The sequence below is a fragment of the Prionailurus viverrinus genome, chromosome D1 (genome assembly GCF_022837055.1).
Source record: "Prionailurus viverrinus isolate Anna chromosome D1, UM_Priviv_1.0, whole genome shotgun sequence".
NCBI classification, from domain to species: domain Eukaryota; kingdom Metazoa; phylum Chordata; class Mammalia; order Carnivora; family Felidae; genus Prionailurus; species Prionailurus viverrinus.
Window position 1 is genome coordinate 15,941,442 of NC_062570.1, and position 13,134 is coordinate 15,954,575.

The 13,134-nt window shown below is 52.4% G+C and overlaps 1 protein-coding gene across 1 annotated transcript in view; it reads left to right on the forward strand.

Moving 5' to 3' along the window:
- The window catches only part of TMPRSS4 (transmembrane serine protease 4), a 33,948-nt gene that overhangs the window by 14,506 nt on the left and 6,308 nt on the right, over positions 1-13,134 (forward strand). Inside the window, exons 2-7 of the mRNA XM_047878902.1 lie at positions 1,242-1,275; positions 5,031-5,144; positions 7,662-7,814; positions 8,910-9,039; positions 11,028-11,129; positions 12,039-12,079. Coding sequence (XP_047734858.1) covers positions 1,242-1,275; positions 5,031-5,144; positions 7,662-7,814; positions 8,910-9,039; positions 11,028-11,129; positions 12,039-12,079 — 574 coding nt within the window. The remainder of the gene's footprint in view (positions 1-1,241; positions 1,276-5,030; positions 5,145-7,661; positions 7,815-8,909; positions 9,040-11,027; positions 11,130-12,038; positions 12,080-13,134) is intronic.

Below are 13,134 nucleotides of genomic sequence, written 5' to 3' on the forward strand. Positions count from 1 at the left end.
GCGTGTATTTGGGGATGTGCGTCAACGGTGACCTAAGGCGACACTTGCAGAAATGCCGTAGTGCTCTCGTATGGCTTTTTGTGTGCTTGTAAATAACTGATGTCATGATGTCATGACACGCATTCAGTCAAGTACTCAGATCTAAAGTATCCCCCCTCCATGAATGTTCAACATATGTACCCCCGTGTAACCAACACTTCAATCAAGATCTATGTGTTTTCTAATATTCCGGAAGGTTCCATCGTGCCGCTTCCAATAACTGCCCCACCCCCCAGTGGTAATCCCTATTCTGACTTGTATCACCATAGATTAACTTTACCTTGTGAAATTCATATATATGAAATAGTGCAGAATATATTCTCTTGTGTCGCATTTCTTTCCTTCATCATTATGTCTATGAGATTCATTACACTTAGCACTAGGTTATGCCTGTCTATTGTTGAAACACATTCCATGATATGAAGATACCACAATTTATGTATCTATTCCACCAATGATTGACGCTGGGTTTTGCCAGTTTTTAGCCATTACGAGTGCAGTCACTACCCCCATTCACATACAGATATTTTGCTAGACACACACCCACTCACTTCTCTTGGCTAATTCCTGGGTCACAGAACCGTAGAACAGTCATACGGCGTTAGCAGATTCAGCCAAACCATTTCCCAAAGTATCCGTGCTGATACTCCCAACCACAAAGTGTAAGAGCTCCAGCTGTTCCACATCTTTGTCAACACTTAGCCCTGTCAGTCTTTTTAATGTTAGCCATTCTGGTGTCCGTGGAGAGCTACCTCATTGCGGTGTGAATTTGCATTTGCCTGGGCGAGTAAGGATACTGAGCGCCTTTTGGCACCGACTGGCCATGGAAGTATCCCCTTTTGTGACATGTCCAAGTATTTACAGAAATACAACATCGACTGAAGTAGACAAATGGTTGACCAAAACAGCAGAGCAGAGAATCGTCCTCAGAGACTCAGCAATACCACAACCCAACGGCCAGTCATTTCTACAGTTGCCGACTAGTTGCTACAATTAGTAAGCGAGTTGTACCAGGTAATATAGATGCCTGAGTTTTATTTTTTGAACCAATTAGGTATCACAGAGCCCACAGAGCCCTCCCCACTTAGATTCAGCAGGAAAAAGGGGATGGAGATAAGAACCAAGAGCTTCCCCTGGGCTCTTAGCCCCAGCTTGACAGGTTCCCTCACTCAACTCACTGACTGTTTTTCCTTCAATTACAGGATCCTGGCAGCGATCAACCCCTGAACAGCTTCGGTAAGCTCAGGTCCGGCTTTCCCTTGACCACCTCAGCCTCCAAGTTTCAATCAGTTACCAGATAGGTACTAAACCCCTCTTGCATGGCCCTCACTGCCACCACCAGCAGCTAAATGGCATGGAAGATATCTATCCACCCACCCATTCATCATTCAACAAAAAAGTATGAAGCAACTCTAAGGTCCAGGATAATTCTAGAAGTAGGAAGCAAATAGGAGAAATAGGACCGACAAACCTAAACCCCCAAAAGCAGTTCTTCTCCAACTCATTCGTTCAGTTTCTGCTTTTCTTATTCATTCAACGACACTGTGGGTGCCTGCCATGTGCCAGGCTCTGGGCTAGGTGCTAGACTAAAGCAGGAGATAAGACAGCCAAGTCCCTGCCCTCGTGAAGTTTACAGTCTGACCATGCTGCCACGGAACAAGCTGGACAAAGCTATTTTCCCTGCTAAACTAGAAAAGTATAGTGTTTGCCTGAATAATTTAAGAGATGAAGTGTTCCCAAATTTAGGGGGCTTTTTCTCCTCCCATTCCATTTTCTTAAACCATTGAGAGCTACTCCTGATAGCCCGCTGTATCAGCAAAACAAGGGAGCAAAGAACAAATTAATACGGCAGATCAACAAGGAATTAACTGATCCCACTTCCTTCAACAATTTCGGGGTCCCAAGTTAATAATGATCGGAAACCACACAATCTCCCACAAGTAAGATGGTACCTACTTTGGAACTGGATATAGCAAAAGACCACAGTGTCCCCAGAGAACACCAGACATCCAAGCGCTCCACCAGCTGAGAAAGCCCGAGAACTGCCAAACCAGAAAACAAGTTAAATTTGCCACCAACATCCGTGTGAAGGGAGCTCAAAAGCGAGAGATTAGTGCCAAGTGATCAGAGACCATAGCGTCGTGGGTCGGGCGAGCTTTGACGAAGTCCCATGGGAGTAAAGGATCAGAAGGAAATGATGGGGGTTTCAGGGGTGGAGGAAAGAACAGGTGCAAAAGTTCAGAGGGAAGAATGACCAGAACATGAGTCGCCTGTGTGGCGCCTCTATGCTGGCGAGGATGGGCAGTGCAGAGTCCACGTGATGAAGAGAGGGAGGCCAAATCACACTGGCTTTCAAAGTCCGGCAAAGAGTGTGGTCTAGAGACAGAAGCCATGGAGGGTTCTCAAGCAGGGAAATGACAGGGCAACGATATTTGGGGGGGCTCTATCTGGCAGCAGTGTGCGGGGCAGGCTGGAGGAAGGAAGAGTGGCAGGCAGAGAGGCTCTTCATAGCTCACGGTGGCTTTGTTAACCTTAAGTATGAAATGCAAACCAGGAAAACTCTAACCGTCCTGGTGATGCTCTCCGAGAACCTCAGGGAGGCAGAGACAGCAGGACCTGGACACGGGAACTCATCCAAGGGCTCCCCATAGTTGATTCACCTCTGAGAAAACAAGCCCACCTCGTGTCCCCAGTGGTAGGTGCTCAGTAAAGAAATCATGCATGAATGGATGAGCAAAATGTCACCATATCCACAGCCACAGGAAAGAGGACAGTTCTGCACACTGACCACTGGGACTCTAAAACAATATCTGCTAAGATTGATAGCCTCCTCCCCTTGGGGCCCCCCGGGTGGCTCAGTCAGTTGAGCAATTGACTTTGGCTCAGGTCATGATCTCACAGTCAGTGAGTTCGAGCCCCGCATCGGGCTCTGTGCTGACAGCACAGAACCTGGAGCCGGCTTCAGATCAACTGTGTCTCCCTCTCTCTCTGCCCCTTCCCCACTCATCTGTCTCTCTCAAATAAATAAACGTTAAAAAATTAAAAAAAAAAAAAAAAAAAAAGATTGACAGCCTCCTTCACGCCAGCTCCTGGGGATAACAGGCAATACCAGCCCACACCCCCCCCCAGGGCCTGAGCTCTGTGTCTAAGGTTTAAACTCTCCCTTTGGAGGAAACACAAAGTTTTCTGTGCTTTCCCTTTCAACAGATTCAATGAGATCAGCACTTACTGGGCACCCAGTCTCTGGCTGGGCGCCATTCTCTGCTTTTGAAAAGCTGAGGAAAGAGAGCAAGACAGACCTAGAACTAGCCATCGTTCAAGCCAGAAAACAAGACCCGTAAGAAAGAGAATTCATGTATTCTCTCAGCAAATACCTGTTGAGGCACCAGGGACTCAGCAGTGAACAAAAAAGACAAAGACCCCTCTCTTCGTGGAGCCTTCCCTTCAGAGTGTGTTAGAGTTGTAGAGTTATAGAGTGTGTTAGAGCCTATAGGTGTTTAAAAAAAATAGGGGAGGAGGACAGGCAGTTGGAGAATTACCTTTGAAAACGGGAGGTCAAGAAGGTCTCACGTGGAAGGTGACACTGGAAGAAGATGAGAGAACAAGCCACGGGGAGGTGAGGGGCAGAGAGCTGACCTATTGTTTTCCAGGGATTCTCAGGGTTGCCACACTTCCTGCCCTAGCTCGCCCCGGAGGAGAAGTCCCGAGGCACCTCCTCCAGCTTATTGCCTGCAAGATGAGGGGGTGTCAGAGAACCAACCGCTCTGGGAAACTTCCTGAGAATTTAACTTTTTCAAATCTTGGCCCCCGCACCACCTCCTTGGATAACGATGTGAAATGGACAGTCATTATGACTTCCGTTTTAGGCATCTCCAGGCTCCTACCTGTAACTCCTAACTCCAAACTCTTGTTCATCTTTCTTTTTAAATTTTTTTTTCAACGTTTTTTATTTATTTTTGGGACAGAGAGAGACAGAGCATGAACGGGGGAGGGGCAGAGAGAGAGGGAGACACAGAATCGGAAAGAGGCTCCAGGCTCCGAGCCATCCGCCCAGAGCCCGACGCGGGGCTCGAACTCACGGACCACGAGATCGTGACCTGGCTGAAGTCGGCCGCTTAACCGACTGCGCCACCCAGGCGCCCCAACTTGTTCATCTTTCTAAGCGTTAATGGGATCGTGTTTCTCTGCTGCTCAAAAGCTTCGCCTAGCTCCACCCTCCCTTCAGGATAAAATCCGAACTCCTGGCGTGGTATTCAAGACGCTCTACAAAGTGACGAGGCCAGTCCTGCCTCCACAACATGCGTTTGCCCCCGTCACACCCCAGGCACATGGGGAGCTCACGGAGGCCCACCCCCAGGCCTTTGCCCAGCTTGTCTAGCCCCCCCCCCCATCTCCACCTACAGAGACCCATTTAAGAGCTCTGATGATAGCTGGGGTTAGCGGCAACTACGTCCTTGTTCGCTTCTTCCCCCAAACCCCCGTCGCCTTAAAGACAAGGACCGTTCTAGGGACTCACTGGTTTGTTGAGTTGGAGATGGAGGCCACGAGGGCACATTCATTCACAAGTATTCATTAAGAGCTTCAGGTCCCTGCCCTCCGCAAGCTTCCAGTTTCATTAAAAGAGAAGTCAGAAAAGAGGATCAAGGATAGGAAAGTGAGTACTTGCCTCTCCTGGGGGCAGGCACGGGGCAGACGGGACAGGGCAAAACACCCCAGAAGAGACTAAGTCAAGACAAGGCAAAGACATCATGGTCTGGAGGCTCATTTGAAGGGCGCAGGTGAAAGATGGCTAAGCCTGGGTAAGTGAAGGAGGTGGAGTGACCCTGTGCCACTGAAGCTAAGCCCAGTCTGCAGGAAGAAACCCCCAGTGCGAAGCAAAACCGTCCCCAAAGCATCCTGGGGCTCAGCACCAGGGCCACAGGGCAGGGAGGCTGCGGGCCTTGGCAGGGGCAGTCTTCAAGTGCTGACTGGAGGCTCTTTCCGTCTCACAGATGTCACCCCTCTGCGCAAACCCCGCACTCCCCTGGAGACCTTCAAAAAGGTGGGAGTCCCCATCATCGCAGCACTGCTGAGCCTGGCGACCATCATCATCACGGCTGTCCTCGGTAAGTGGCCGCCCCCACCCGCCTCTCTGAGCACAGTCCTACCCTCCACCCTTCCAGCCAGCAGTCACAGACAGGTGATCTGCATAAAGCTTGTGTGCTTTGCATCCACCCCTGCGCTGAAGGGAGTGAGAGGGGGAGGTGAGCTCAGCCCCCACCTACCCCCAGATGATCTCTGCCACGGGGAAAACACAGCAGCACATGTTACAAACCCACGCAGGCCACTGGCCGGGCCGGCGGGGGAGGGGGCGGTCTGCAGACCCCTGAGCAGCCCTACTGGCTAGAGCAGCAGAGAGCCCCCTGGCTTGTGAGATAGAGACACTGATAAAAGACCCTGGGGAAGCCACCCCCCCACCCCGCCCCCGGGGCAGAGAGCACACCATCCCTGCCTTTAGCCCTGTCTTCCTCTCGGCCAGTACCTAGACCCTGTGTGATCTCCCCCAGGCACTCTGTGACAGAGTGACCCGAATGACCTGTGATGCCCGCAGTCCCTCCTCGCAGCTCCCACTCCTGTGACTGCCTTTGCCTTCACCTCCCCATACTCACACTCAGGGTGGGGAGCAGGGCACGGGGGGCCTTGGCAATGGGTTTTCAGCAGCAGCAGCAGCAGCAGACTTGCTGTGGTCCTAGGTCTGTTCGACGGAGACTAGTAAGAAGGAAAGCTTGCTTTCTCTGCACACACGTCCTGCCACACTGGAGAGGGACAAAGGAGCCAAATTCCTCCAGGGGACGCCAGGCAGGCAGTGGTGCCAGAGTAAGAACGGGGGTCTCCCCGTCCCACAAGGCCCTGTGGGGCTTCCATGCCCTGGGCCCCCAGGTTCTGCAACCAGAGGAGGTAACCCGAGCCTCCGTCCCAGGCTAGGCTCCCTCAACGTCTTGGTTTCTGGGGTCTCGACTGGCGACACTGTGTCCTGGCTTTGTCCCAGGAGGCTGGAGTGATCCTGCCTTACCTTGGCTCCGGACCATAAACCCAAGTCTGAAGGTCTAGGAAATACTCAGCCTGCTGCTCCCTTGCTCACTCGCACCAGAGCCATCAAGGCACCAGAGCCATCAAGGCCAGTGGATCTCATCGCGAACCCCCTCAGGAAAGGTGTGGAGAGGCAGAGAGAGAGCGAGCTTTGGAGTTAGATCTTGGCTGGGATCCTGGCTCTCACCTAAGTGCTGTGTGGCCTTGGGAAATCAACCCTAACACTCCACACCTCAGCGTCCTCACTTATTTTGTTAAGTTTATCGTCAAGTTAGCTAACATAGTGTATACAGTGAGCTCTTGGTTTGGGGGGAGGGGGGTAGATTCCCGTGATTCATCGCTTACATTCAACACCCAGTGCTCATCCCAACAAGTGCCCTCCTCAATGCCCATCACCCATTACCCCGCCTCCGCCCTCAGTTTGTTCTCTGCATTCACGAGTCTCTTATGGGTTGCCTCCCTCCCTCTATTTTTTCCCCCTTCCCTTCCCCCATGGTCTTCTGTTAAGTTTCTCAAGTTCCACATGAGTGAAATCAGATGGTACCTGTCTTGCTCTGACTCTTTCCACTTAGCATAATACCCTCCAGTTCCATCCACGTGGTTGCAAATGGCAGGATTTCATTCTTTCTCATCGCCGAGTAGTATTCCATTGTATATATAAACCTCATCTCCTTTATCTATTCATCAGCTGATGGATCAGTGTCATCCCTTACAACGTGAGTTCCTCATGGCACCTGCCTCCGAACTTGTCAAGATTACATGAGGCAGTGCAGGGAAAGCTCTCAGCAGTGACAAGCAAGGCCATGGTCAGACCGATGACCGCCACTTGTGGGGCCCGCCAGGAGTGATGGTGGACTGCAGGGGGGAGCTTCGGGCCAGGAGAGGGTTCAGCTAGGCGAGAGGCTCTCTTCCTACCAGGAGACCTAGAAGTGTGTCGAGGTATCTGTTTCCTGAAGAGTTACAAACGCGAGACTCATTCCCATCAGCCCGAGACAGCAAAGGAGCCACCGAATTGGAAAGCAGCGGGCAGAAGACCCAACAAAACACCAGCCTCTTCCTGGGTCCTTCAGTCCCAGATAAAAACACCCAGTTCTAGAACTGCACTTAACAGTTACAAGACACTCACAACCACCAGCCTGCCAAATGCCATCGACAACCTCAACTCAGATGAGGCGACGAGGCCCCAGGAGGGGAATTGATGGGTCTAAGGTCACACAGGAGGGGGCAGGCCCAGTGCTGTCTTTTCGTTACCAGCACCGGAGGGCAGGAGGCCAGTGGGGGCTGTTTCTAAATTTCTCCCACACATTCTCTCGCTGAACTCCTCACCCATCTCGCAGGTACAGGACAGATGTTACTTGACATCTAAGGAAACTGAGGCTCAGGACCAAGTACACGGACTAGCAAGTGGAATAACTGGGTCTGGAACCCTCATCTGCCTTAGAGCCCAGCATATTTTTAGGGGACACACAGCCTCTCCCGCCACCCCCCCCCCCCCCCCGGCTGCCTGCTTGACCGTCAGCCCTCACAGCCCCCTCCCTGCCCCTGCCTTCCAGTCAAGGTGATTCTGGACAAATACTACTTCCTGTGCGGGCAGCCTCTCCACTTCATCCCGAGGAAGCAGGTGTGTGACGGCCAGCAGGACTGTGCCTCAGGGGAGGATGAGCAGCTCTGTGTCAAGAACTTCCCCGATGGGTCCCCGGTGACGGGTGAGTCCAGGGGCGCGGGCACAGCAGGAAAGCAGCTCAGGTCCCCTTGGTCCACAGCATAGCATCTGCCAACTGGTCAGTTCCCATCCTTATTGTAAGGTTCTCAAGAACAGGACCAGGTCTCGCCAACTAGATCCTAGTACTTACCATGCAGCAACTACTCAGTGAATACCTGATAACAAGTGGGGGACCAGAGGGGACAGGAAATGGCAACACAGTCTGTCCCATTCTGCTGCACCGGGGTGGAACTGAGGCAGGGGGCTGGATTGGATGACCCTGGGGAGGTTCCTCCTCTCTACAGGAGACCAGAAAGGGGGCTAGGAAAGTAAGGTCAATAGCCATAGCCATTGACTAGCTACTGATTCCTCTATCCATCAGGTAAGTGCTCACTGTAACATGCTACGCAACAAGACTGAGCAACAAGGATGCTATGCAACAAGGACTGAGGTCCTTCAAAGGAATAGGGGAGGTTTCAAACAAAAACTCCCATTCTTTCTCGGATGGGGCCAGCCCGGCATCATCCATCTAGTACTTGGGCTCTGGAGAGAAAGGATAGCCCAGGAGATGGGTGTTGGGGCTTTTGAGGGGCAGGACGAAGGGACTTCTTGCATATATCCTTTTTTATTTTTATTTTTTAACCAGAAGTCAAATGCATATGGGCACCTGCCATTCTACTGCCAAGAGCACTTCCCTCTCAACCCCTCCCTCTGACCTCACGTGGAAAAAGGAGCTAGGTTCCTCACTGAGAAGTTCCCTAGGCTGGGCAAGCTGTGTGTAACCATGAGTAGAGCCACAACCTATCACCAAAACTGATACCTATAAGAGCAAAAGGAAAAGTTATTAGTAATTGTCCCAGGACCATAGGTCAACATGGAGGTTGTTCCCAGGACATCGGGTCACCCTAGCTACCATCAAAACGAGGCTCAGTTGGGCAAAGCCAAATGGAAGTTCCCTTGGGGCTGAAAGGGTCGGTGTTCTATGATGCTCCAGGGTCTGGGTGTAGGGAGGGTGTGCTGGTCTCATGATGAATTCTGAGGGAGATGGGCCAGACGGGCCCCTGCCACAGGCAGCTGACCCAATTGCTTGCCTTCTCAGTCCGCCTCTCCAGGGACCGATCCACTCTGCAGGTGCTAGACCCGGCCACAAGAAGCTGGGTCTCTGCCTGTTTCGACAACTTCACAGAAGCTCTGGCCAAGATAGCCTGTGGGCAGATGGGCTATGACAGGTATCCACCCCAAGCCTCCAGAGGCTGTCCCCTCACCCTAAGGACCTCCTCCCTGCCTCCTCCTTTCCCAAAAATATAGATACTGGAGTCAAACAGAACCAGTCTTGAATCTGAGCACTTTCACATACAACAACATGAAGTTCAATCTCATAAGCCTCAGTTTTCCCAAGAGTCAATTGGAGAAAGTACCAGCAACTTCATAGGATGCCTGTGAGGTGCAGCGAGAGAAAGTAAGCCTCACCATGACCCCCAACGCACAGTTCTGGCTCCTTGCCAGCTTCGCTCCTTCTTGGCTGTGCAGGAGGCCACCCTGTCCCAGAATATAATTTACTTATTCAATGTCCCGTCAATTAAAATCTCGTTTAAATGATCCTGATTTCATTGAGCCCCATCAGCAACCCCAGCTCTCTCAGCAAATTTCAAAAGCAATTTCAAACCTTCGGTGGATGAAGAGTTACGTAATCATAACAAGGGTATCTGCATGATGAGTTTATATTCGTTTGATCCTGGCAAAAGCAAAAAGGTCATTTTTATTGTATCTATTTTAGAAATAGGTTTGGCGAAGATCAGTAACTTGCTTGGGTAGGAGAGGCCTGGAATTTGTGCCCAAGACCCCTGAACTCCTGGGCATCCCGAGTTCCAGCAGCATCTCCGTTTCTAGCTTGGGTCATTCTCTCCTCTCCCAAGGTTTTACCCGTAAAGGGAGGAGAGGGGAGGCCACTGATCAGAGAGCCTAACCAGAGAGGAGGGAAAAGAACCCGTTTACTTGGCTGCAGAGTGGGGCACCTGCTCCCTGGCAAGCCCCAAGGATTCTAAGAAACTGGACCCAGAGTGGAGGCAAAAATGAGAAATGCCAGGCAGACATCATCAATCAATCACAGAACCCTCTCCTGTCGACCCTTAAAGCAGCCTCGAGGTCCTTCTTACAATCAATACTCCAGGCAGCATCACTGATCCATCAGATCGTTTCGCCCCCTCTGCTTCCTAGTTCCCAGGTTTTTGCTGCTCCCCGCTGGCCACAGTGCACAACCCCGGACAGGACACCTCTGCCTCCTTCAGTTCTGAGGCGAGCTGGAAAGCCATGCCCTGCCCCTGCTCTTCCCTGGGCTCCTCCAGCAGCCACCCAGCCCAGCCTCCCCGGCAGCCAGCCCCTCCTCCCCCCTGCAGCCCAGCCCACTGCGGCGTCAGCAGCAGGAGCGCCCAGCCCTGCAGGCTGCTGCGGCTGGGTTATGCAACCAAGGTGTCTCCGGGGCTCCTTAAGGTAATAGGTTCCTGGAGTTTCTGTCCTTCCAGAGTTCACGAATGCACCAAACCAGCCGGCTCTTGAGTTCTACAAAATCAAAGCTGGTCGGTTATTCGTTAGGATGTAAGTGGTGAACAGAGGTCAACTGTCCTGGGACTGTCCATTTCCACCCCCGTCCCTCCTTCTGGGTCTAGCTCTCTCTACTTTCCTTCCTCCGCCTAGACAGGAAGCCCTTCTCATCTCAGGACCATAAGACCCTAGATGGTTCAAAGTGGGAGGGGCTCTGGAGATCATCAGGTCTACGTATCATTTTACAGAGGGAGAAACTGAGGCTTAAGGAAACCCGGAGAAGGGTGTGTGTGACCTGTCCAGGTTACCCATCAATAAACCCAGCACCAGGGCGCCGGGGTGGCTCAGTCAGTTAAGCACGTCCAACTCTTGATTTCGGCTTAGGTCATGATCTCACAGGTTCGTGAGTTTTAAGCCCCGCATCAGGCTCTGCCCTGACAGTGCAGAACCTGCTTGGGATATTCATATTGTCTCTCTTTCCCTCTCCCTCTCCCTCTGCCCCTCCCCCACTTGCCTTGCTACTGGAGAAGCAAGACCACATCCACGCTGTGCCCAGAGCAGTGTCCTGGGACGTGTTCTTTACCACCCCCGTCTCCTGGGAGTGGGGGCCGCTCCCAGCACCTTCTAACCTCCCACCCCACCTCACATCTCTCTCCCTCCCTCCCGACATGAACAGCAAACCCGCCTTCAAAGCTGTGGGGATTGGCCCAGACCAAGATCTGGATGTTGTTGGAATCGCAGAGAACAGCCAGGAGCTTCAGGTGCGAAACCTAAGTGGGTAAGTGAGAAAAATGCCTTCTGGCCCACAAGAGGCTCTGGTAACAGAGGCTGCCATCAGGGAGGCAGCCAGACTCCCCTGAGCAGGTGCAGCAAAGGGGGATGTAAGCCAGACAACGGGACGAACTCCAGGCCATGCAGATGGTTAGACAGAAAGGGCTAGGGAATCAGATACCAGATTTCTGAGAGGTTCTCTGGGTTGACTCCCTTTTTTATACACATAATAGAGAGCAGGACAAAGAGTGCAGTCCACACGTCGGTGGCTAAAACCAAAATTTTTCCTACTGCTTTATATTCCCGATTAAACCCAATAGGCAAGACTCCAAAGGACACTTTGTCCTTCCCAGCCACCCACCCAGGCCAGGGGAAGACCTCTCCGTACTCCCAGCTCTCCAGAGAAAAGACCGCATGGCCTTCGGCAGTGGCCTGTTCCTATGCACTGCCCTGCATTAGAGCCCAGCAGCTAGATAAAAATTGTCACAATGCAGCAGAGAGCCTCAGAGAGGACGCGAGCTTCTTAGCGTTCAAGGATGCTGCTGAGGGCTGCTTATTCATCGAAGAGTGACTCTTAAAAAGGACCAAGATGGTGGCAGAATGATCCTTTGCCTCTAATTCCATTGAAATCCCCTCCCCCCCTTTTTTTTGGTCCATTTGGAAAGCCCACAGTACAACAGACACTGTCCCAGGCTCTCCTCTTCCACTCCAGGCTGCCGAGAGCTCAGGATGGGCTCGGACACAGGCAGAACTGTACTAAGTGGTCAAGCCACCTCCATGCAGTCCCCCAGTATGTGGGTTCCAGATTTCCCAAGTGTCGGGAGGGGGCTGGGGTCAACAGTGTCAGGGGACCCGAGCCCTCGCCTCTCATCCAAGGGAGCGACAGAAACCACAAGGCCCTGTCTGTCCCTTCCAGGCCCTGTCTCTCAGGCTCCCTGGTCTCCTTGCACTGTCTTGGTGAGTACGCCCCATCTCTGAGGGTTTGGGCCCTGGGCCAGCAATGAGCAGGGAGACATTCAGCCTCACTCTTAGATCTCCCAGACTAAGTTTCTCTCCGTTTCGTCCCAAACTTCCTTCTTTGGGCCTTGGGCTTGTAGGTCAACGCTCCTTCAAGTGGGTGACATTAAGAACTCTTCCACACCATCCACACACATCCCTCCAACCTAAGCAGAGAGCCAGCAGGGAACAGAAAACTGGAAAGGACGGAACGGGGCCGCCCCAGGCTCCCTCCCCAGTCACTGGGTCACAGTCTGCCCCGTTATCCAAGATCAACTTATCCGCATCCAGTCTAGCAAAAATACACTGAACAGTTAGACTATGTCTAGCACGGTCAGATGCTGCTGAGCAATAGAAAATACCCGACAAGTAAAAGAAATGGCCACTCTCCTCAGGAGCTTATGTCTGAGCAGAGAGCGAGAGGCAAGGCTACACGTGTGGCCCCCAGCTGAGTAGTGGCCACAGCCGACATGCCACAGAGAGCGCTTCGCAGAGGCCAGGAGACCCACTGGCTTCCAGCGTGACCTTGAGTAAGGCACTTGACCTCTGTGAGGTCCCACTTCCCAAGAAGGCCTTTCGTCCAACGGCCCAAGGGGATCCTGGGAGACTCCCTGCTCTTACAGAGGAGATCAGAAGAGAAAACAAGCTCTGTGGTCCCGCTCACCCAATCAGCCTCATGGTAGACCCGAGCAGAGCCTGGAAGGATGGCCAGAAACTGGACGGGCTGAGTAGCACAAGGTCATCATCACTGCTTTTGCAGTCGAGCAGTATACATGCTTCCCCACTGGGTGTTAAGACTTTTTATCGTCATGGGACACCCACGATGCCTGGCGTGGGTGGGCTGACGCGTGGTGGCTAGCCAATGACCGAACCGTCACGTCATCTGGTGTCTGCGCTGAATGGCACTGAAGTCACAAAGAGGTTTAAGTCACAGACCCTCCCTTGAGTCTCACTGAGAAGACTGAAGCACAGCCAAAATGAACGGCTGGCCGACACCCAAGACAGGCTGTGGAAAT